Source organism: Furipterus horrens, unplaced genomic scaffold (assembly GCF_987537825.1).
Source record: "Furipterus horrens unplaced genomic scaffold, mFurHor1.1.pri manual_scaffold_4, whole genome shotgun sequence".
In the NCBI taxonomy this organism is placed as follows: Eukaryota; Metazoa; Chordata; class Mammalia; order Chiroptera; family Furipteridae; genus Furipterus; species Furipterus horrens.
Window position 1 is genome coordinate 3,292,126 of NW_028327174.1, and position 24,433 is coordinate 3,316,558.

General features: G+C 58.3%; 1 protein-coding gene across 1 annotated transcript in view; it reads right to left on the bottom strand.

The window, feature by feature from the left end:
- The window catches only part of PARVB (parvin beta), a 71,439-nt gene extending 55,259 nt beyond the window's left edge, over nucleotides 1-16,180 (bottom strand). The window contains exon 1 of the mRNA XM_090272282.1: nucleotides 15,970-16,180. Within this exon, the coding sequence (XP_090128408.1) occupies nucleotides 15,970-16,084 (115 nt within the window). The 5' untranslated portion in view covers nucleotides 16,085-16,180. The remainder of the gene's footprint in view (nucleotides 1-15,969) is intronic.
- Nucleotides 16,181-24,433: the final 8,253 nt, after the last annotated feature.

The following is a 24,433-nucleotide window of genomic DNA, read 5'->3' on the forward strand; positions in this document are numbered from 1 at the left end:
GCCGTGACAGTAGCCATAGCTCCAGGCGCAGGAAGGTCAAAGTCAGGCAAAGGCCATGCCGGCCGGTCTGTGTGCGTGGCAGCTCTGCACGGAACGCAAAGGACTGCCCAGCGCACCGGCTGGGACAGAGGACCCAGGAGGCGAGGGACACAGTGACGAAGGCAGTTTGTCTTATTCTTTAAACTGTGCATGTGGTTACTCTTTGTACAGACAATATATTTCACAATATATTTTCATTGGTTTTTTAAATTGTGATAAACACACACAACACAAAATTTACCACTTGGACCATTTTTAAGTGGCATTAAGCACATTCACACTGTGGTGCAATCACCACCAACACCTGTCCCCAGAACATTTCCATGTCCCCAAACTGAAAGTCCGTCCCTGCCCCCACCCCAGCCCACCCGCACCCCCACCGCCTGGAAGCCTCTGAATCCGACGGGACCTCAACCTCGGAGAAGTGGGATCATCCAGCTTTTGTCACCGGCTTATTCTACTGGGCATCATGTCCCCGAGGTCCGTCCACATGGGACAAGAGCATCTGTCAGAACTTCCTTCCTTTTTGCAGCTGAATCACATTCCACGGTCTGGAGAGGCCACACGTTTGCCTGTCATCTGTCCTGGGCACCTGGGCTGCTCCCGCCTGCCGGCTACTGTGACGCATGTTGCTGGGTTGTAGCTGTCGGTCACCACGTTCCCGAGAAGGACGGAGCTAAGACACGCACTGGGGGCCTCCGGGGGCCAGGCCCCTCACGCCCTGCGCCCGCATAGAGCAACCCCAGACCCTCCTCTGCACTGGGCACCCCAGGCTCTAGCCCTCCTTTCAGGGGTTCACTGTAAAAGGCACGGGCGGCAAGAGCAATACTTCAAATGGCCATCTCTCTGAGAACATTCTAGAAAGCAGAGCATGTCCTGTAAGAGCGTGTTTATTTTTTCCTTCATTGCTGGTGTAACCCGGGACTGGCACAGCGCCGCCTGGCTGCGGACAAAGGCGAGCTGGCACACGGCCACGCCCGCGGCCGCCCTCCTGGGACGATGGCAGGGTCAGTGGCCTCTGTCGGGCAGAGGACGCGCCCAGGCTAAAGGAGCTGCTCTTCGGAACTGGACAGAAAAAGCCTCCCGGCTTCTCAATGATTAACAGAAAGCATGGCCCCATTTTGTATTATTTTCAAGGGGTGGGGACCTAGGACTGGGAGGAACCCAGGGGAGGAGGATGGGGGTCCCGTCCCCGCGCTCAGCACCCGCCCAGTGACGCGGGGCGGCACGGCCTCCAGGCAGCCCTCCAGGGTGACTCCTTTACCTTGACTTCTGCCTGCGGCCTGCAAATGGCACTCACAGCCTCGCTGGCTGGAGGCTTCAGGCACAGCGAAGGCCAGGTGGGGACGCTGCTCGTGTCCTGTGCCCTGTGGCTGCGGGAGTGGCGCACCCCAAACCCGGAGGCCTAAAACAACAGACAGTCATTGTCTTGTGCCTCTGGAGGCCAGAAGTCCGCGATCCAGGTGCAGGCAGGGCCGCGCTTCCGCGGACGGCTCTAGGAGAGGGTCCTGCCCGCCTCTGCCTGGCATCGGCTGACGGTGGCCGCCGTCCCCGGCGTTCCCTGGCGTACGGGTGCCTCACTCCAATCCCTGCCCCAGCCTTCACAAGGCCTCCTCTCCCCGTGACCTTCTGCCCCCTCCTCGAATAAGGGCCCATCACTGGGTTTGGGTCCCAACCCCCTCCAGGATGACCTCATCCTAACTTGCGTGGTAATCACTTCTGCCAAGACCCCCTTTCCAAATAAGGTCACATTCATAGGTCCCATGGATTAGGGCTTGGACGCATCCTTGGGGGGCGGGGGGACACAAGTTGACCCACAACAGAGACCATCCCTCCGTCTCCTTTCACCGTCCCTCCTTGGGCCGATGCACACAATGACATAGCAAAGTGCACCCCGGCACGAGCTCCATTCACTGTGGGCAGTGCCAACTGTAGGAGGGGCTCCTCCCATTGAGAGGGGATGTGGAAGCCGGTCCTGGCACGGCCTGGCCCACTCGGGACCGTCCCAGCTCCCAGGCGCACTGAGGCCCAGAACACTCACCTGGCACAGCCTACGGGACTTCCTCGTGGCCAGCAGCCAGTGACAGAGTCGCAGGCTATTCCCGGCGGCGGCAGCTGCGCCAGCAGGACATTCTGCACCCCACTAATCCCCCGGTGCCTGTAAACAGCTGGGTGACGGCGCAGCTCCTGAAGGCCCGCCCCCGCCCTCCGCAAGAACGACACATATTTCCCAGCGGGGGTTTGCAGCCACGTCGCCCGCGTCTTCGAGGGCACGCACCCGTCAAAGGAGACCTTTCGCACTGACTGGCAGGAGGGCTTTTAGGACTTTCACGGCTGCCTGGCTAAAGTGCCACCAAGAGCGGCGCGTCCCTGGGTGGCTGTCACTGAGCACAGAGAGCACTCGGGAGCCAGCGGTGAAGGCAGCCACAGGCCACCGGGGACGCTGCTCCGCAGATCAGACAAGAGCCATCAGACACCCTGCAGCTGCCAGGGGCGTGTGCGTGGCCCGGGTGGAAATACGTGCCCTGCCTGGCCCCGCCTCCGCCCCCAGTGTCACTTCTCTGTCCCATCTTCTCTTCCATGAACAGACCCGGTGACAAACACGTGCACACTTAGATGACACTTGACAGTTCACAAGGCCCTCTCTCACACACGAACACATGGAATTCTTAAAACAACCCCAGAAATTGATAAGGGAGGTGCTGCCATCAAACCCCCTCATCCAGCTCAACGTCACCCAGTTAAGAAGGGACAAGTGACCCAGGTCTTGTCTCCGCCCACCAGCCTGCAGCACACGGAGTCTTAACGGCAGCAGTGGGGTGTGGGGCTGTCGGGACTTTTGCAACAACAGTTTAAGGGGATGGAAAGAGGGCTGAAAACACATCCGAAATCTAGGGGGCAGAATGTACGCCATAGACCGGGGGTCAGCAAACCCAATCTGGCCCTGGCCTGTTTGGGTCAATAAAGCTTTATTGAAACACAGTCAGGCCCACTTGTTCAGCATTTTCTGTGGCTGCCTGCGCCCTTATGGTGGCAGAGCTGAGCAGCTGCCACAGAGGCGAAAAGGCTTCTCTCCGGCCCCTTCCAGGAGACGTTCGCAGGCCCTGCTGCAGAGGATGCCCGAGGCGCGAGGAAGGAATCTGGGCCAGGCCAGACCCAGGCACCCTCCTGGGGCCACGACCTCGAAAGGGGAACTCTCGGGGCTTCGAGATCCACTCCCCGTCAGAGAAAAAGAGGCCGCGGCCGAGGCCCGGTCAGCTCGGGCCCTGAGATGCACCCCCTCTGGGCCTGGATGGCTGAGCCCCGCACCTGCAGATTGTCCACCTTTCACAGGAGCACAGCGCCGCCTGCAGTCTCGTCTCCGCTGTGACGCTCCAGGGCTTCTGCCATCCCCAGAGTTTCTTGCACTGCACTCAGAAATCGCACTTAAAATGGGATCATTCTGACACAGGAGGAAAATAAAAACTGACCGATGGGGCGGCCGCCGTGGCGGGGACGCTGCCTCCGCAGGCCCTTCACCGCTGGAGAAACCTAATCGACCCGGGGAGCTGCCCGCCCCGGCGACACGTTCCCTTGGCGGGCAGTTTTACAGCAGCGTAAGGGTGTGGAACGACACCCCAGTTTAATCAGAAGGGAGCTGACCTCGGGAAGCGGGCCTTCCACTCTGGTCTAGCGCCCGAAATGGGAACAGGGCGGAAGCAGCAGCCCCCCCACTTTGCTGACTGCCGACGGCGCTTGCGGCGGGTGTTGTTGGTCCTGACCGTGCCTGCCGACATCCGTGGGGGCTGGTCCTCGGCGAGGAGCCCCCTCCACGGCAGACGTGGCTTCCCCCTGCTCTCGGGGCCTCTGCAGAACAAACTCCACGTTTGTGTTATTTCTCGTGGGAGGCGGCCCAGCCCAGGGCACCGCCTCAGGGCCACGCAGCCTGGGCCTGCAGCAGGGAGCCCCTCAGTGCTGGAGGCACCGGGTCCTCAGATGGCCCGCCGTCCACCCCAGCGACAAGATGTGACTCAGTGGGCTAGGGGTCACGTGCGGCCTGACCTGGACAACCGTCCTCCCAGGCTGACTTGGTGGAGGGGATAGAAGGCGGGGCTCTCACCTGAGCCCTGAGATGCCGAAGGGAGGGATATGAGTCACACACGCGTGACAGTCACAGCAGTGCCGGCTCCCTGGGTCAGCTCGAGGCCAGCTCCCTCCATCCTTCCTGAGACTGGTGACCTCAGCCAAACCTTTGCTGCTGGAACGACGCCAGCTGGGTCTCTGTCTCCGGCCGTCCTGACGAGGGCCACTCCCGCTCCCAGCTGAGACTCTTCGTCCATACAGAAGTAAGCGGGCTTCTGGGAAGCCCAAACCGGGGCCCCAGGCCCTGGAGCTTGCCTTGGGTTTTTTTTTTCGGGGGGGGGGGGTTGTTGTCTGTTGGGCTCTTAGCAATGGTTCATACACAGCTCAGAGGTGGAAAAGGCCCCGAGTGTCCACTGGGAGCCAAACGCATGGGGCCAGGGCCGCACTCTGCCCTAAACAGGGACCCCCAGTCCTGAATGCTCCCCTCCCCCAAATTCACGGCTCTGCCTCCCTCCATCACGATGCAGCAGAGCTGGGTCATTCAATCGACTCTGCTGGCCTCCTCTTTAAAACTAAAGACACCTCGAAAGAAAACCTCGCTTAATCCTGGAAACCACGGAGGTTAGGCTGCTGCTCCCACCTCCGGAAAAGGGTCCTCAGTCTCCAGGTCCCCAGCCACGCCCTCCACGCTGTCCTGAACCACTGGACGCCGGGAGCCAGTGTGCCTACCCCCACCCCCACCCCGCGATCTGGCCGGTGTGTCCCCCCAACCCCCACCCTGTGGTCTGACTGGTGCGTCCCCCCCACCCCCACCCTGTGGTCTGGCTGGGCTCTCTGCGGGACCTCCCGAGGTTAGCACGCCACCCCTGCAGACACTGCCAGAGCGATAAGCCGCCCTCTGCACCTCTTTTTGCTGGGTGTGTCCCGGGCGGCGTAGGGAGATAAAGTGTAACCAAGATGGCCTGCCCCGCGTGGCTCGTCATCGTCACCTGCACTGTCCTTTGTGCCCGGGCCCCCGCCCCCTATCTGACCTGCCTGGTGGCCATCTGAGAGCCGACTCCGTCCACCTCTGGGCCAGGCCGCGAGCTCAGCCCCCTCCTGCAGTCAGGCCCCACCCATCAGCCGAGACCAGCGGGGGCTCGGCCTCCCCGGGGTTGCCATGGACTTCCAACCCCGAGGGTGAGACCCTGGAGAGGAAAATGGCAAGAACCAGGCAAGTGGGCAAAGGAGAAGAGCCCCGCAGTGCAGGACCCAGGCACCGCCCGGCCCACGGGCATCGAACACAACCCCGCGGGCAGCAGCGGCCAGGCGCCGCCCACCAGGGCCACACCCAGCTGCCCACGGAGAACTAGGGAAGGAGAGGAAAGAAGACAGACCTGAGCGGATGGAAAGACACCGCGTTTGTGGACAGAAAGACTTAACGTCGTGAAAATGGCATCACTACCCAAAGCGATCGCAGTCAATGCCATCTCAATCAAACTCCCAATAGCGGCTGTGGCAAATAGGAAATACACCCTAAATTCCCATGGAATCCCAAGGGACCCCGAATAGGCCGCCTTGAGGAAGGACACGCGGGAGAAATGGACTCTGACGGCTGGCCCGATGGACTACGGCAGAACCCTGAAACGCAGTCACACACCGACGGTCACTGCGATTCAGCAAGGGGGTCACGACCACTCAGTGGGGCCCTGACCAGTGCGGCTCAGTGGGTTAGGCATCGTCCTGCAAGCCAAAAGCTCGCCAGTTGGATTCCCGGTCAGGGCACACGCCTGGGTTGTGGGCCACGTCCCCAGTTGGGGGCTGCAAGAGGCAACCGATTGATGTTTCTCTCGCACATGGATGTTTCTCTCCCTGTCTTTCTCCCTCCTTTCCCCTCTTTCTAAAAAAAAAAAATACATAAAATCTTTTTTAAAAAAAGATCACTCCGTGGGGACACACAGTGGATGGCGAGGGAAGAGTTGTGGTAGGGGGTGGTCGTCACCAGCCCATCACTGCCACCAGGGCTGGGCCGGCGCTCGGGAATGGCCACTCCGTCGGCTCCGGCTTCAGCCCAGCCTCGGGGTGCTCGTGGGCACCGATGAAGCGCTGCCGGCCTGGCAGACCGGACGGTTAATGAACAAATGAGGACAGAGAAGCCAGGCTGGACCATCAGCCACCAGAACCAACAATGACACTATACTCCTCACAAGTACTGGGGCCCTTCGACCCCCACCAACACACTGTCCCTCCTCGTGTCCCTCAGACCAACTCTTCGCGATCCCCTTGACCCAGCGGGCCGTACCCTCAGCCAGCCGTGACCAGCGCATTTCTGGGATGAAGTTAAACAGAAGAGAAAAGGTTACCATGCTTCCCTTACCGTAGATATTATTTCATGAAACTTTAAAGATAGACAGACAGACAGAGACATAGACACAGATACATGTATGTTTGAACAGGAGTTTCTATGTAAAATGTATTTCGTACCATGGGTCAACATCCACATAAGAGTTGTTAACAGCCACTGTGTCAGCTCGGAGGTTCCTGACCACTTGTTGGCCCCCAAAGGACCTGATCAAAGTCTCCCTCCTGAGGGCACCAGGTCAGGCAAAGTCGTGCGCACGATTTCTGGGGGTTCCCATTCCTGCGTGCCCTGTGAGAGCACGGTACCTGCCTCAGAAGCACCCCGGCAGTGACGGGAAAAGACCGTCTGTGCCCAGTGCCACGCCCAGCCCCCAGCACCAGCCCCTGGGTGGCACCTGCCACCAGACAGCCCTTAGAAAGACAAGGAGAAGGGCTGGACAGAGCCACGCCCGTCCCCAGCCCCATCCTCACCCCCAGTTAAAGGCCCGCCCTGGAAATACGCGAGGACTCTGGCTTACAGCCGGAGGGCGCCCTGCCGGCCTCTGAGCTCCATGCGCAGCAGCACACTGTTTCTTTAACGGCTTTATTGAGACAGAACTCACACCCCACACCGTGGGCCCTTTTCAATGTGCGACTCCGTGAGCTTCGGTACAGCCCCAGCCTGGGCAACCGTCACCATCAGTTTAGGAACATTTCCATCACCCCCAAAGGAAACCCTGTACCCCTTAGCAGTCACACCCCTTCCCGCCTCCCCTGGCTCCTGGCAACCACTGATCAGCTTCCTGTCCCTGTGGATCTGTGTGTTCTGGACATTCCGAATCAGCGGAATCGCAGAACACGCACACAGACTTTCCGCTCTAGCTTCTCGCCCGTCCCCCGATGTTTTCAAGGCTGAGGCGGGGTGGTGCCACATATTGGTACATTGTTTCCTTTTCTTGCCAAACAATATTCCGGGTGTGTGGATGGCCCCGTCGTAGGCATCCACACCTCTGTGGATGCACAGGTGGGTTGCCTCCGCTGTGTGGCAATTAGGAAAAAGGAGCAGAGAGCCCCGCACGAATCTGCACAAACCCAAACCTCCTTCAGAGACGGCACCCAGGGCCCGATCAAGCAGGCCCCGAGCTCACAGACAGGATGTGCTTCCTGCCCGGGACACCGTGTCCACGAGACGGCGAAGGGCCGCCTGGACGCAGCGCTCGAAGCAAGCAAACGGAAGTAGTAACTGCAGAAACCTGGGCGCGCAGCAGAGCGCAGCCGCACAGCCGATCGTCGTTCCGTGTGCTGCTCCACAAAACGGCACGTCATTAAAACCTCGTTATGCTAATAGTATGTGTTCCAGACAGACTTCACGGAAACAACTCACTTCCCCTGCCAAGCGCGGACGTCACTGGGAGCAGCAGCGCGGGGTGTGTGAAGGTGACGGGCGCGGATCTTGGGGCACCTCCCCATCCCATCCCCGCAAAAGCTCGCAGCCTGGACCCGACCGGGCGACAGGGAGAAATTGCAACGGACTCGGGGAGCGGCCTGCGCAGCTCCGTCCACTTACCGCCAGCCCCGCACCAGGTCTGCGGTCTCCGCCTTCCCCATCTGACGGTCCCGTGGGGGCGGCAGTAGTTGTAATAATGGGGACAAGAGGAGGCTCCCACCGATGGGCGGCTTATCACCTGCCCGGCCCAGGCATTTTCCCCAGCATGTTCGAACGTACAGGAGCCTGTGGAGGACGACATGGGGCCGTGTACACCCACTGCCTGGAGCCACCCACTGGCCTGCATCTGTTTCATTGCGTCCCCACCCGCCCTCTGTCTGTCTAGCAATCCATCTGCATCCCTGTCCTGTTGCTGCCATAAAAAATGATCACAAATGTAGTGGCTTAAAAAAACAAAAGTATTCCCTTATAGTTCTGGACATCAGAAGTTTCATCGGCTCCAACGGGCAGGGCTGACGCCCCTTCCGCAAGCTGAGGGGAGAAGGTCTCCAGCGCAGCTTCCGGAGGCGCCCGCTTTCCTTGGCGTGCAGCGCCGCAACGCTCCAGCCTGCCCCTTCGACGCATCCCTGTCTCTTACGGCGACACTGCTGCCTCCTCCGAGAGGGACTCTTGTGTCCGCCCGATACTCTCCCCATCTCTTCATTAACCACATCTGCAAAGTCCTTTTCCCGAGGGCAGTGACGTGCTCACCATTTGCTGCTGCTGCCACCGACGGCGTCTTGCTTACTCAGCCAGTACACAAAGGCAGCCCCGCGTGACCCGAGACAGCGACACACCAGGCCCGGGGGCCCAGGGAGCAGGCACACGGGCGCAGAGCCGACAACCTCTGCAGGAACGCGCAGGTTGGGGTGCAGCAAGAGGCACAGAGGGTCGCTGAAGGGCGACGGGGAGCCCACAGGCAGACAGGCGCCAGAGAGCAGGGAGCCGCGCACGGGGGGCCCCGAGCCAGGGACAGGGCCACACAGGCCGGGCACGAGGGGTCTTCCGCACTCTCTTTGACTTTTCAGTAACTTAATTTTCGAGTGACGCTGAGATCCTCTGGAATTGTAACTTTTCCTGTGAAAGCATGCAAACCGGTAACTTGAAAGCAACCGGCATCAACCATGAACACGGCCTTCCTTGGGACACCCACAGTCGTGACCGACTGTGGTTAACCAGCAAGAAAAGGTTTCAAGACCCAAGCCAAGAACCGTCATTTCAAGTGCCGGCTCAGCCCCAGCATTTCTTCCCCCCGCCCAGACCCAGCCTCAGAATCCTTCTTAACACAGCGGCAGGCAGTCGGTTACGTCCATGGAGCTGCGTCTGCTCTCGGGTGGAAACCACTTGTCCCTCCCCCACGACGGGCTGTGAAGTCGTGATTCTGTGGCGACACCCTCACTAGTCAGCAGCACCCCTGACTAACGCTCCCTGAGCACATGCTCCACAGATTTCCTCCTCATGTCCCCTAAGCGTGTGTACCCATCAGGAAGGGGGTCTTGGAGTGATGACGCAGCGGCCCCAGGGAGCAAGGGTGCCAGCGGAGATCTGTCGCCCCCGCCCAGCGAGCAGGCCCCACGACACACGCTGGGCTTCTGAGAACCGGCGCAGTCCATGGGCTTGGGAGCGCAGACCTGGTATGTCCCCCAAACGCTCTCCCAGCTCACAAAGGAGGGCGTGCGGCCCCAAAGCTTCCAAACGCAGAGGGTGACACACGTCGCCGCAAACAGGTCTCCACGGCCCAGCCACTCAGAGTAGGTACAAAACAAAAGGACTCTGTTTGCTGCCCAGAGCCAGTCACATGCCCCCTCTGATGTCATGAGCCCCAGAGACCAGACAGTGCTGGGGCCAGAGAGCAAGTCTCGTGTGGACATGGAGCACTGAGAAGGGTCTCAAGGATGCCAAAGCCACAGAAACTTCCAGAACGATGGCATTCCTGGTTTCCGGTCTCTTCCCCAACAGCAATTCGTACAGATGAGCCGATTCACACCAGCGGGCTGCCATATTCGGAGGCACCCTGAACTTACTGGAGTTTCTCGGCCGCTGTGTAATATAACGAATAGTAAACGCACTCATTAGGAAGGAAAGCAATTTCACTGAAAACCTACGGAGTTTCAGAGTGCGGGGAAAACGTGCCTTTGTACAGCGTGCCTTACGTGTGATGGAACCGTGCGCTTGGAAACAAGAAGACAGCCGAGTAAAGGTGTCTGCCCTTGGCCAGCCACCATCAATCACACGGGGCCCTCCTGACCGCCCCCCGCAGCTGCACGCCCACTTACGTCTGATAAACATCCCTTAATTATTCTGGCGACTGGACAGGGTGGGCAATTCAGGATGCGTGGTAAATATTAATTCCACGGCGTGGAGACAGGGTTTCAAAGTAGAGCTTCTCTAATGAGCGAGGTTGCCAAGGCGACCGGCCTCTCTGGGGACAGGTCCATCCAGGAGGCCAGGAGAACCACAGAGAGTTAGCGTTCCTGAAGGAGGCCGCTGGGCCCGTGAGGGTAAGGCAGCAAAGCCCTCACTCTGCGCCCAGCTTGGTTTCCGCTCTCCACGGAGCCCGCGTTTCCCGGAGGTTTCCACCGGCCGCCAGACAAAGCCCGGCACAGCACAGGCTACACGCATGCCTCTCGTAAATGCCCCCCTGCAGCTCCCGGATGACGGGGGGACAAACAAGGAGAAACAGTGAACTTGAAGATTATAAGCAGAAGAATCAAAGGAAACTTTACAAAGCTACGCCGAGCCCTCCCCCCGCGAAAGCCATTTCCTCTCAGCCAGAGAAAGGAAAACAGGACAGGGATTTCCAGCGATTTCCACCCCAGCTCTCCAAGGAGGAGGATGCGATACAGGAGCCAGCACAGCCGCCGGGCAGAGGGAGCGTTGCTCAAAGAGGCACTTGGTTTGGCGAAAGGGACGTGCAATTGCTTTTCTCTGTGTTGGCAGGGTCTGCAGAGAACCTCACGGGCCTGATGGGTTCAAACAGGACTGACCCTGTTTCTTCCCACAGAACATTCTAGAATTCACTGTCTACACGGCCCCTCCACTTCCTACCAGCCACTCTCCCTTCTCAAGAGGTTAGGCACCCAACCGCCCTTAAGCATGACTCTTAAGGAGCCTGTAGGTGGCCAACTCCATCACGTGGGTGCCTGGGAATTTGCAGAATTTCCAGGGTCCTGCCTCCCCTGGCCGAAGGAGGCCACCTCATTACAGGCCCTTTTCGTATCTCTTACCCCAGAGAATGATGCTCTTCCCTTTTTATTTTTAAAAGTGGAGGAGCTGTTGACATCTACTAGGGAACAGGATGTGGAGGTCACTTCAAAGTCACCATGGTCCCAATGAGTTCTCTGTGCAAAATGTCCTGAGCGGGCGCAACTCTGCCTCCCACCCGGGGCTTCGGCTCTGCAGCTGGGAGCTGGAGATGGGGTCCGAGACATCATGCGCCTTACCCAGTCTTTAGATCCCGCGTGCCAGAGATGACAGGGCCCCCGCAGACCGCCCCGGCTCGCCCACGGCTGACCATGGCCCACACGCCAGGCCGCGGCCCAGCCACTACAAAGTACCCGACTGTTCCCAAGAGGGACTAGCTGAGATCTTCTCCAGGGCCACAGGCAGGGAGACCTACATACCCTCCGCTGGGTAGTTCCTAGCCTTCTCCTGCCTGCAACCTCCAGCCGGAACCTAGAAGCCCAGGTCCAGCCTGTCCCCCAACACCTGCCGTGGCTCTCCATCAGCACACCGGCCTGCCCTCTCGCCCAGGCTCCTGAGGACAGGCCGGGTCACCGCCTACCGCCAGCTCCCAGCCCACCAGGTGAGTGACAGGTGAAGCTTCTATTACCCGAGTCCTGGGCCCTCCGAGCTCTCGGGCACCACCCGCTCTGCTGTCCTGGGACAGAGGACCAGGTAGGCCATGTGGATTCTCTCTTTCAAGAAACTGAGCTGAGACCCCAGCCGCCAGGGGCTGGGCCTGGGCCTGGGGTGGGCTCAGAGGACGGCACCGGGGTCGTTCCGGAGGGCCCTGAGGAACTCCCCCAGCACTGGGGGCTGGTTAGCCAGCTCCTGGAGTCATTGAGATGCCCCAGCAAACAAAGGCCAAGCTTTGTCCCCCTGAGCTCCATGCTCTGACATTGGGGGCTGTTGGGTGTGTGCAGGTCCTATGCACTGTGGAAGCTTCCCAGCATCCTGGCCTCCACCCACTAGAAGCCAGGAGCTTCCCGACACCCAGCTGTGACGACCCAAAGTGTCCCCAGGCACTGCCAATGTCCCCTGGGGCAGAACCACTCCCAGTTGGTTCAAACTACCAAGGAGTCGCTGCTGAGCAAGTCTGTGTTTCCTTGACTATAAAACAAGGGGGAGTTTCCTGCCTTGCAGGGCCAGCTCATTGCCAGGCGCTGGGTCACGGGGCTGGTGTGGGGGCGACACAGTGTCTCCACAGCTCATCACTCGGTAAAGATGGGCAATCCGAAGGGAACCCACTGGACGAACAGACAGTGGTTTAGAACATGGAGGTTTCTCTCCTGGAAATCAGCTCAAGTCCACAAAGGAACGTAACACCTGCACCCTCTGTTCAAGGTCACAGCCCCTAGCAGTCGCACTAGATCTAGTGTCAGAAGTTTCAGTCAACATCTTGCTCCTCAAATGCTGAGCAAATGACCCAGAGGACAAGCCGCAGACCCGGAGAAACTGCAGGAGAAGACTTACCCAATAAAGGAGGTAGACCCAGCATACGCTAGGAGCCCTTCCAATTCAACAGGAACAAATCAGACAACTCAATCGCAAATTAAGCTAAAGATCTGAACAGACGTTGCACCAAAGAAGACACACAGGTGGCACGCAGCACAAGAAAGGACACCGTGCGTCATCAGTCTTTAGGGAATGTGAACCTAAAACTGCTCTGAAACAAATATTTACCAAAAAAAGAAGGCAGTCAGAGACTAGGAATTTCCTTAATGTTTTTTCCCCCTACAGAAAAAAAGGAGGGACAGGACCTCCGTCTGGCTCTGGTGGCTTCAGCCAGGAGCTGTCCTGTGCCATCACTGGTGTGTGGGCAGAGCCGACGGCCTGTGTGCTAGTGGGGCCTGTCATGGCACACGCGTGGGGTGGATTCCACCGGCCCCTTCCCTCCAGGGCTTCACTGGCCCCAGAGCTGGCCTTGCCCCCTCAAAGGATGTCACGAGGCAGCTGGGGCATCCCTGGGCGCCCCTTGCCGTCCCCCTGGCCAGAGGGGCCTCGCGTGGGGACCCTTCCCTCGCGCCTGCGCTTCTGGCCCAGGTGAAACCAACCCAGCTATTAATACATTGCTCCTGAAAGTCCCCGGGAGTTTCCACGGGGAGCTTTGGGCTTTTTTAATTTAATTTTTTAAGTGCTCCTTGCCCCTTTTGCAGATGCCCACAGTTAGTCATAGTTCCGTTTTCTGAACCGGGCCACCACATGACATAATTGGGGTCCCCGCTAGAACGGAGGTCTGAATCACAGCGTGAAATCATCCCTGGACACTTCCGGCGTCGGCTCCTCTGAGCACCAGCGCAAACCTTTCCCAAAGTGATGGCCCCTGGGACAGGGCAGGGGGGTCCTCCTGCACCACCCCTCACCCCGCACCCCGTCAGAACCACGCGATCTGCCACCCTGGGCGGGGCCAAATGCTCCAGGCTCCCCCGCGCCTCTAACTTCTCAGCAGGGCTGCCCCCACCTCCCTGACAGAGGCGCCCCTCCACCCACGCGCCTGAGCTCACTGTCAACTTTCTAACAAAGAAGGAAATGAAACCCACCACGCAGCTGGCAGTGCCCAGCAAACCCCTCAGCCCCCCTTCCTGATCATTCTGCGGCAGGCAGATAAGCGCCCGCCCCAAAGTCTGGGCCAGGACCTGCTCCAGCTCATGAGCCATGTGAATGACACAGAGGGCGAGTTGCCAGGGCAACAGGCCTGCAGAAATACGGGCAACCCCCAATCATTCAGGACCTCGCTGCCCAGTCTTCACGCCTCACCCCCGCTGAGGACTCCTTCCCCTCTTCCCAGGAGACCAGAAGGAAGCCACTAGGCCCTTCCAAGCCCGGCCCTCCCCGAGGGCTGCGTCGGAGCCCATCACAGTTTCGGCCTTGGGTTTCTGTGGGGCCCCCTACGGGTGCCAGGCACCCCAACCTTGAGAACCGAGGCGGGGGACCCAGATGACTCGCAAACAGAAGCAACAGCAGCAGCACCGCCCGCGTGTGGCTCCTGATGTGTTCACGTCGCCTGGGTTCCTCCCTGGACGCTTCTGACCCCTGGGATTCTCGGTGCATTGAAATGACACCAGACTGGCCCTCGGTTTTCCAGGCACACACTTCCTCATTAAAGCAAAGACAAGAGGCACCTCGCTTGGGGACTCGGGAGCAGTCCATGACTTCAGGCGTGTGTTCTTCGGATTCCAAGGGCGGAAATGTCACCTATAAAAATCAGGCAATAGTCCAGAACATTCTGTTCACTTGCTATTCTGTGAAAGACGTCTTTCCCGGTTCCTTCTGTTCTCAACCCAAACATCGCCTGTGCTGAGGCCTTTCCCGGGCACTGACTGTCTGGTGATATTTTCTTCACGGAACCTGATAGTATATTGTTAGTCTGTGTAGTTCAGCTGACTCCCAGGTCCACGGGAGCAAGGGCCTCGTCTGTCTTCTCTTCCAGGGTCCCCCAGCAGGCACTGCTGAACGCGTGGGGACAGGGAGTGTCATTTATGTCTGTAATTGCTGTCAGGCCTAACGAGGGACTGAAATGACAATGACTGCAAGTGAGGACGCGCGTCGGACAGGCGGCGGGAATGATTGCGAGTCAGTGACCGGCCTTTATCTTCATGTTTAGGAAGCTTGGCTTCGTAGAGATTCACACGGGCCATGGGGTCCTCAAATGTAAGGCCTAGGAGAGGAGCGGCCGATTTGCTCGGGAGGGGACCGCTAAAGGTGACAAGGCCCTGTCCTCCGGAAACTGAACAATCTAATTTGTTAAAGGCGTCCCAGGGGGTACGCCTATGACCCCCGTGACAGAGGTGCTGGGAGACTGTCTAGGAGGCAGGTGAGGCTCCGGCGACTGAAGGTGGTCCCTCTGCATCCCCCTGTACCCCCCCAACTCCAGGTGCTTGCTTCCCCACAACCTGCCTGGCCAGCCCTCTGCGCACTCCCACCCCCCCGCGAGCGAGCACAGGCCCCACCCCCGCCCCGTCAGGAATCCTCCCTAGGGGAAGAATCTCCCCTCCGAACAAAGGGAAAATTCAGGAATGCAGCCCTGGGAGAGGCCCTGGGGGCAGCAGTGTATTTAAAGCACACACAGGACACGCCAGGGGTGACACCCCTTGCAACGAAAATACTCGTAACAGGAGGTAGTTTTTTAGAATTATTTCCATGGGCACACGAAATCACACCTGGGGGGCGGGAGGGGTCTCTGCGGTCCCTGCTAGCAAGACCCCGCGCGGCCTCTGGCCTGTGTGCTCTGCGCCCCGTCTCCCCCTCTCCCCCCCCCCACATTCCCACCCGCTACACACACGTGCGGGGCGGGGGCCGCAGGCACCCCCGCCCCAAGAGCACCAGAGGCCGGCCGCGTCCAGCCCGCATTAAGTGCCCCGTGAATGCTGGTGGAGCGGGGGTCACAGCAGAGGGACGCAGGAACCGCCCGCACGCGCTGCTGCCCTTGAACGGCGCTAAATCCACGGCGACTCCGGCAGGGCTGGGCGCGAGGGCGGGCGCGCGTACCCCAGCTCGCCTGACTTCGGCCCCCAGTCCTGCCCTCAGCAGGAGCCCAGCAGGGGCTCCACGACCCACCGCGGGAGGGGGCAGCCGGGCCGGGGCGGGCTCAGGCGGTGTTTAAATAAGGTTTCGGAGAGGAGGAAGGAGCAAGGGTCAAGGCCTGTCCCAAAGGTCGCGGCTGCGTGCCACGCCGAACGCGATCGGGGGCGCGCGCGCGGGGATGTGGGGCCCCGGCAGGGATCGGGGGCGCGCGCACGGACGCCTGGTCCCAGCGGAACTTGGTGGCGCGCGCGGGGACGCGTGGTCCTGACGGGGCGCGGGCGCAGGCGCAGCTGGAAGCCCGCGGAGGGCACACTCACCCTCCCTGGCCTTCTTCTTCCTCGCCAGGGTCCCGCCCAGCTTGCCCAGGAACGACTCGTCCTTCTTCATCTTGCGGAGCCGCAGCGGGGACGAGCGCAGCGACACGGAGGACATGGGCCGCGGAGGCACCGGCAGCCGGGCGCAGCGCTTGGGGGAGCCGCCTGGTCGCTGCCCGCTCTCCCCGGGGAGTGGCCGGAGGGCGCGGCCCCAACGCCGGCCCCCGCCCCGCCCCTGGCCCTGCGGCGCCCGCTGCCAGAGGTCTGCCTGGACCGGCCTCTGGTCACCGCCTCCAGCCCGCGGGCTGTTCCCACGCCGCGCGCTCCCTCTCGGCGCAGCGAAGGGGCCGTGTGGCTGCCACAGGGCCCTGGGGCTCACCCTGACATCCTTCCGTTCTGCGGGCTTGAGCCCTGGGCTCGGCGGGCTTGGCCGGTGCTGCGGGGACGCCAGTGGCAGTCGCGGCCATGGCGCGGCCCCGGGCACCAAGTTCCTAAACAAACAGGCATTTCACCTGCTCAGCTTCTACGCAGAACCAGACCCGGGCTGGAGGAACCCCTGGGCACTGTCCCCGTGCTAGGGGGACAGCGGATTCTTTTCCTGAGGAGATGATGGCCGTAGCCACAGGAAACAGCTGGCAGGGCCCCGGGGGCTGGTGCTCAGGCCCCGGGGACAGTGTGGGGGCTCCAGCAGGGGAGAGGGCGGGAGAGGGCAGGCCTGGAAAGCACTGGAAGCTGAGGAGGGGTCCTCAGAGGTGTGCTGACGCGATCCCATCCGGGTCCAGCGTTAAGTCGCTGATGTGTGGACAGCGGGCGCAGGAGGCAAGGCCAGAGGCCCCGACACCAGTTGGCAGGCCCACAGCAGCTTAGGGGGACGTAAGCAGGTTTCAGGAGACCGTCCTAGATGGGAGCCCCCGACATGGAGGGGTGGGCCCAGGGCGACAGGCGGGGTCAGTCACCCACAGGCAGGGGCCGCAGCTGCGGGCAGGGGAGGCCACATCCGTCCGCACGTGTGGGTGAGGTTGTCCCAGCTCCCTGCCCGCCGGCTCAGCGCCTCCCAGCACAGGGTCCCCCTCCAGCTCCCTTCAGCAAACCTTGATGGGGGCCAAGTGCATGCCAGGCCCTGTCCTCCCGCTACGGATGCAGGGACCCCAGGGACGGAGCCTTGCACTCTGGGAGTTTGTAATCCTGGACAACGAGGCCCCAGTGACCCAGGATGCAAGAGTCTTCCAGGTAGGAACCCAGCGAGGGGGGAGGACAGGGTGTGAGAGGGGGGTCCCGGGGCCGGGGTGGGGGCGAGGAGGCTTGTCGGGAAGGGACATCTGACCTGGGACCCTGCCTTCAGTAAAGGAAGAGAAGACTCAGCAAGCTGGAGGGAAGGGAGACCAGGACACTGAGACCCCCGTTCCTGGGGGCTGTGCAGAGGCAGGACAGGGACGGCAACCTGCCGGGGGGACAGCGGCGGAGGGACTGAGAGCCCACCCCTGCAGCCTCAGGCTGAAGCTCTGCTTTCCCGCTCTACCGGCCTTGGCCGTGCGCCTGCGGGCTGCAGAGCAGGATGGTTTCTTGGTAAGCGCCCCTTGGAAGAGTGTTTTTGTTTAATATTGTGTTAATGGTAGCGGGTTTCTTTTATTTGTTTGTCGGCTGCTGCTGCAGAGAATCAAGAATGGATTAGCTTGTGTTTTCTTCAGGGTTAGAGGAAGGAGTAACAAATGAACCCCGACCCTTCCCCTCCTTCCTGGCCTGGCTCCTGGGGAACTTACACGGCATTCTCTCTGGGGTCTCATCTAGCAAAATGACTTACAGAATCGCTTTTCAGAGCAGTCACTTGATGTTTGAGAAGCATTGGTTTTTAATTTTAAACACACACACACACACACACACACACACACACACACACGAGAATTTGCCCTGGCTGGTGGGGCTCAGTGGGTTGGGTGTCATCCCACAAGGCGAAGGCTGGTTGGTTCGATTCCCAGTCAGGGCACGTGCCTGGGTTGCAGGCCAGGTCCCCAGCTGGGGGCACTCGAGAGGAAACCAAACAATGTTTGTCTCCCTCTCTTTCTCCCTTCCCTTCCTGTCTTTCTACCAGAGCACAGACGTATCTCAAAACCATAGTGAACGAAAGAAACTAGACATCAGGGCACACGCTGAGTGAATTCACTTATTCAAAGTTCAAGTCCAGGCAGCCTCTCTCCTGTGTTGAGTGGTGACCCTCGGGGGGGAGAGGCAGCTCCGAGTGATGCAGAAGTTCCAGATCTTGGTCGTGGTGGCAGGGGCACAGGTGTACACCTGGGTACACGTCCTGGCACTGTGCGCTGGGGAGGGGAGCACTTCACGGCGTATCGGTTAAACCTCCAAAAAGTCTTGGGAGAAAGACAGTAAAGAGGGCCGCACCCCTCGGCATGATAACTTGAGGTCTTTACCTCCCAACTCCATTCCTCACCAACGTGTCTCTTAAAATACCACGGCAGCTCGCTAAGCGCTTAAAGAGACTTTTAACAGCCGCACGCTTCCCCTCACTTCCCTTTCAGAGAACGAAAAAGAGGTGCTGTCTTTCAAAGGCCTGAAAAGAGCCTGTTAGCTCTTTGGGAGACGAAAGGGAACTCACTCGAGGGAGTGACGAGACTGAAGTGTTTCAAACCTCCTGCCATGTGAGGGGTGTGACAAGCGTGCAGAGAGAGGACGGAAGTACTTCCCACGACGGGAAAGAGGCTGTCCCCCCAGGGGGCCCTTCTGATGAGCCTTCCTGCTCTTCGGGGCAGCGTTTCCAGTCCTGCTGTCATTGTCACAACTAAAGCCGCCTCTGGAATGCTGGTATTTAGTCCGTTTGCCCATTTAGTGATCCGGCAAGAGAGCAACCTGTGATCTGCGCTGTGGACTCTGGGAGCATGAAAAGATGACCAAACTTGCCTGGAATTTTAAAACTGTGCAATAAGTAACACTTTCTCCCCCACGTGAGCCAACCACGAATCACTGGCTGCAGCACTCAGTCTTTTGCTCAAGCGATTCTGGAAACATCAGCAAACTGACCCCGGAAGTTGGATTTGCATTTCCTAGGAGCGCCTCTGAGTTTTGCTTTTGCGGAGTAGGCAACTTAGACTGCATGCTCGCCTTGTTCGCCTCAATATCTCTCAGATGAGGAATGAATGGAAAGTCGGCACCAGGTTGCTGAGTCCTGGTCTACTAGGGAGAATTGGGAAAGCCCCTTCAAAGATTATGCGTTCAGAGAGCAAAGTCCTTACCAAAAAAATACCAGTACAACTTACAGGGGTGAGAGAACAGAGGCAGGCCCATTAGACATTCACACTTTAGTCTGAATTCATTCGCCATAGGTGTATCACCCTCGTGCAAAACTAAAAGGCTTTGCTCTCCTGCCACCAAACCTGGGAGCAGCAGGGAACTGTGTGCTCCGGGTGGAGGGGGGAGCGGTGAGGGGTGGGGTGCAGGGGGACGCACTTATTGCGGGCTGTTGGACGGAGCAGGAGGCTTGGCCACGCCAGCACATCCTAGGAGCGTCCCTGGGGCCAGTGGTCCAGGGCAGGGGTCTGTAAGGAGCCAGGCTGTAACAGGCCATGCGGCCTGTCCCGACTGCTCGCTTTGCTGGAAAGCAGCCACGGACAAGACCTAAGCAGGCAGGTGCGGCAGCATCCCAGAAAAACATTATCCACTCCCAGAAACCTGGGCTTCCTGTCATTCTTCTTTTGATTGTTTTTCAAAACACTTAAAATGTGAACTCATTCTTAGCTCGCGGGCTGTGCACAACCAGGCATCAGCCCGGACTTCGGAGCAGACGGCGCAGAAACTGAATTTCACTTGCGCGTTTTTTGCCTAAAAATCCTAATAGTGGTAACGATGCTGTTCCTGCTAAAAATTCAATGTTTAAAAGATGACAATGATTCAGAGTCAATTGTTTTGAACTCCAAGGGAGCACACAAAATCTTCCCTGTATTAGAAATATTAACACAGCACTTCCGTGACAATTCCACGTCCATAATTTATTCTCTAAAACGTTCTGCACTGTTACACAAAGGTAGGAGCGTACTGCAGCGTGGCTGGCTTTCGGGAGAAGGGAGACCACCTAACTGTGCACCTGTCATGGCGTAAGTAAGTCAGAGCAGAGTCCAGCTGCCCTGGGGGGACCCGGAACAGGGCGGAGTGCCTTACAGGGGTGTGAGCGGCATCCAGGAAGCTGCGTTTGCCCTTCTGCACCCTTATGCAAATACAGTGTTCCCTCCCTTATCGCGGGTATGACGTTCTAGATGCCCCCGCGATAGGTGAAAATCCGCAAAGTAGGAGCCTTACATGTATTTTAGTATTTATATATATTTTAAAGCTTTAGAAACCCTTCCCACACACTTATAAACCGTTCCCAGTCCCTTATTAACCTTTCCCACTCCCTTATTAACCTTTTCCACACTTACATAAACACTACTTATGTTCTTAAACATATTCTACACCCTTAAACCTACGTAACTTTAACATACACATACAGTACCTCAAAATCCCACTATAGCGAAAAAGCCGCAATAAATAATTAAATATAATATTTTTTAAAAATTCCGCGATACAGTGAGGCCGCGATATAAAGAGGGACTACTGTATTCATTCCACAAACACTGAGTGTCAACCTGTGTTTGGGACACCTTCTGAACAAACAAACAAAACCTGCCCAGTGGAGCTTACATTCTGACGGCAAGGGAATTCAATTAGCAATTTAAAAACCCCTATAGAGCCCTGGGTGGAGTGGCTCAGTGGATTGAGCGCTGGCCTGCAAACCAAAGGGTCACCAGTTGTATTCCCAGTCGGGGCACAGGCCTGGGTTGGGGGCCAGGTCCCTGACTGGGGGCACATGAGAGACAACCATACATTGATGTTTCTCTTCCTTTCTTTCTCCCTCCCATCCCCTCTCTCTGGAAATAAATGTTTTAAAAAATTACATAGATCATAAATAGAAATGTTTCAGAGATGTTTTTAAGAAAATAAAACCCCACGTAGAGATGTCTGTGCAATTTACATATATGTGTGTATACATACACATATACATTTTACATAGATATAAACTTTTATGGGCCCCTGGCAGGTTAGCTCAGCCAGTTGGAACATAGTCCCAATATGCCATCGTGGTTTGATCCCCACCCCGTCAGGGCACATACAAGAATCAATCAATGATGCATTACCAAGTGGAACAATAAATAGATTCCTCTCCCCACCCCCCAAATCAATGTTAAAAAAATTAAAAACTTTTATAGAAGCCCAACTTCAAATACTTTGTCAAGGGGAAATGGCTGATTTGAACGCTGCCTTCCTGCCAGTACAAAAAATAACAACTTGATGTTTCTGTGAAGCAAAAAAGGACTGATTTCAGAGCTAATTAGAACACATTTGACTGAGCGGTGGATACTCAGGCCGAGGATGCTCATGAGCAGAAAACAGTCGTGTATAAACGAGACCAGTTTCCTGCGCTCGGGTTCACGGCTTGCACGTGACAGTCTGTTCCATGACTGTGCACCCCACACACCCCGGGGGGTTTTACAACACGGATCAGAAGCCTGAGCAGCCAGAGCACATTATGCTCTTGAATCAGGAGCTGCCTTTAAAATGTAAAGATCAACTCGGCACGGTAAATGGTCTGCAGGCTGTCAAAGTGTCAAATTCAGGAGGAAATCAGTAACCTGCACGGCCTGAAAAGACTGTTCGATTATCAGTGCTATTTAAATATTTATCATGCGGAACGATTAAGACATGGAGCTGAGTTTTTTTCGGGAGCACCAGCCCAGGCCCTCGCCTTGGGGGTGGCCAACTGGCAAGGGCTCCAACCGTTGGCCCGAGGAGGCTGCCACTGAAAACCCTTTTTGTACAACCAAATGCAGGGCTTTCTTGCCATCTGAAAGAAAAACGCAGAACGAGGCTTTTTTCCTAGGAGCCTTAGTCTGGCACGTGGCAGATACTCATCAGCGTTGGGTGAGTCCTGAAGTCCTGCCGCTGGAGGCAGCAGCCACCCAGTGTCCACAGACAGAGAAGTGGATAAACAAAGTGCGACCCACACCACACACACAGCAGATCCTGACATGCGCCACGGCACGGAGCCCCGGGGACATTATACCAACTGAAATAAGCCAGACGCCCTGGCTGGAGTGGCTCAGTGGACTGAGCACTGGCCCATGGACCAAAGGGCTGCTGGTTCAGTTCCCAGTCAGGGCACAGGCCTGGGTTTCAGGCCAGGTCCCCAGCTGGGGGCGTGTGAGAGGCAACCACACTCTGATGATTCTCTCCCTTTCTTTCTCCCTCCCTTCCTCTTTCTAAAAATAAGTAAAAATCTTTTTTTAAAAAGACAAAGACTGTGTCATTCTGCTCGTATGAGGTTCTGAGGGGAGTCACTTACAGAGACAGAAAGAATGGTGGTCGCCAGGGTTGGAGGGGAAAACGGGGAGTTAAGTGTTTAGTGGGGACAGAGCCTCTGTCTTATGAGATGAAAAGAGTTCTGGAGACGGACTTCATGCCACTGAACTAGACACCAAAAAATGGTTGAAATGGTAAACTATCTTATACCATAATTAAAACACAAAACCAAACCTCGTGTCTGAGACCCATGTGAATGAGGCCTTGACCCTCAAGGTAATTTAGTTCCCTGAAAAGTCCGGTCTTCGGGTGTGAGAGGAGACACTGAGGCTCTGTGCGGAGAAGTAACAGGAAAGAGGTGGACACACCCAGAAGAAAGAATCTCCTAGAAAAAGGGGGGGGGCAGGGAGCTTGAAAGGGAGGGGAAGAAATGCGCGGGACTCCAGCTAAACTGTAGGCAGAGACTGGCCTCTCAGAAGAGGGGGTGCAGGCCTTTCCGGGCCCCGCCCTCCCTTAGGCGGGGCAGCCCTCCCTCCTCGGGGCGCCCCCCCCCCCACACACACACACCAGACAGGCGACGCCTGCGCCCCCGGCGGGCCTGCGCGCACTGAGCGCACCAGGCGCACGGAGGGACCCGCGGCCACTTGGGAGGACGGCGACGATGGCACCCACGCAGGAAAGCTCTTCCCGACCGATGCGCATTAAGTATGGCTCCCTCCCACCCCTCCGCCCCGTGGGCGACCCATGGGGTGACGAAGAATGACCTGCTTCACGCACTGCCAGGGAGGGTGTGGCACGAGGACTCGGGACACACGCCTGCGGAGATCCTGTGGACAGGAGGGGGCGGGGCTTAGGGAGGTTGTGGCGAGGGTGGGGTGGGGGTGGGGGTGGGGGTGGGTGCGGGTCTCCGAGCGGCGCGGAGGGAGCCAGCTGCTTGAGTCCACAGCCCCCCCGCACTTCTCAGCCCGGCACGCAGGAAGGTCCCCTGGAGGAGGGCCGGGCGGGCCTGTGACTCCGCATTTCTTTTTACATTTATTGTTAACTACAGCAGACCCACACGTTGCGTTAGTGTCAGGTGTACAATTAGTCATTCAACACTTACGTGCCTTCGGAAGTGACCTCACCAAGGCCAGTGCCCGTCTGTCCCCGTGCGTCATCACTGCCTCCCTGGGACCTACCTGGCAACAGGAAGTTCGCACTTCTAAGCCCTCCCCCTTTCCGCCCCCCCCCCCCACCTCATCCAGGTGAGGCCCGGCCTCAGGGCCACAGGTGGCTCTTGTATTGAAGCCACGATGATGCGGGACCAGAGCTCCACTTGTTCCCTCAAAGTCTGAAGCTGATGAGTCGTGGAGACCCCACTCGAAGGCCCAGCTGCGTCCGGAGGAGCCGGGGCCGCTCCTGCTGTGCAGTAACACTGTTCCACCCCAACTGCCCGGGCTCTCGGGCCTTTGCTACGTACTTTTAAATCATTCAACTATTTGACTCAAATAATTATTATACTTTTAAAAAATCATGTGCTGGCCCCTCTGTTCTACTCCCCCTTTTCGTGAAAGGAAGCCCGAGTGGGAGCCCCGGAGGGCAGGGGTGCAGACCCCGCGAAGGCGGAGGCGCCCGGGGCCATCTGCACCAGAAGGGCACAGAGGGGCCATTGTGTGGGGCTGGCCAGTCGTCCGGCCACCGACTGGAAGGGTCTCCTTCTCAGATGCAGCTTCCCTTTAGTAAAGGAATCATTGTCACCCGAGGCCGGAGCCCGTGGACAAGGGTCTCCGTCCTGACCCCTCCCTTCCGCCCCCCCTTCTCCCCTCCGGTGCCTTTCTTCAAGGAGCCTTCTGTTCTCCGCCTGCGGTCCCCGCCCCCATCCCCACCGCCCTGTGTGTGCCGAGGCTGCTCAGCCCTGCCGGGGCCTGTCCTCTGGGCCGCGTGTCACGTGGTGACCACCTGTCATAGCTCGTACTGGTTCTCCCCCAGAAAACACGTTGAAGCCCTAACGCCTGGTCCCTGGGAATGGGGACTTATCTGGAACTAATAAGGGCCTTTGCAGGTGTACCTAGTTAAGATTAGGACGGAGCCTTCGTCCACTTAGATTGGGAGGCCTCCCAGGACAGAGGCTGAATGGAGACAAGACACC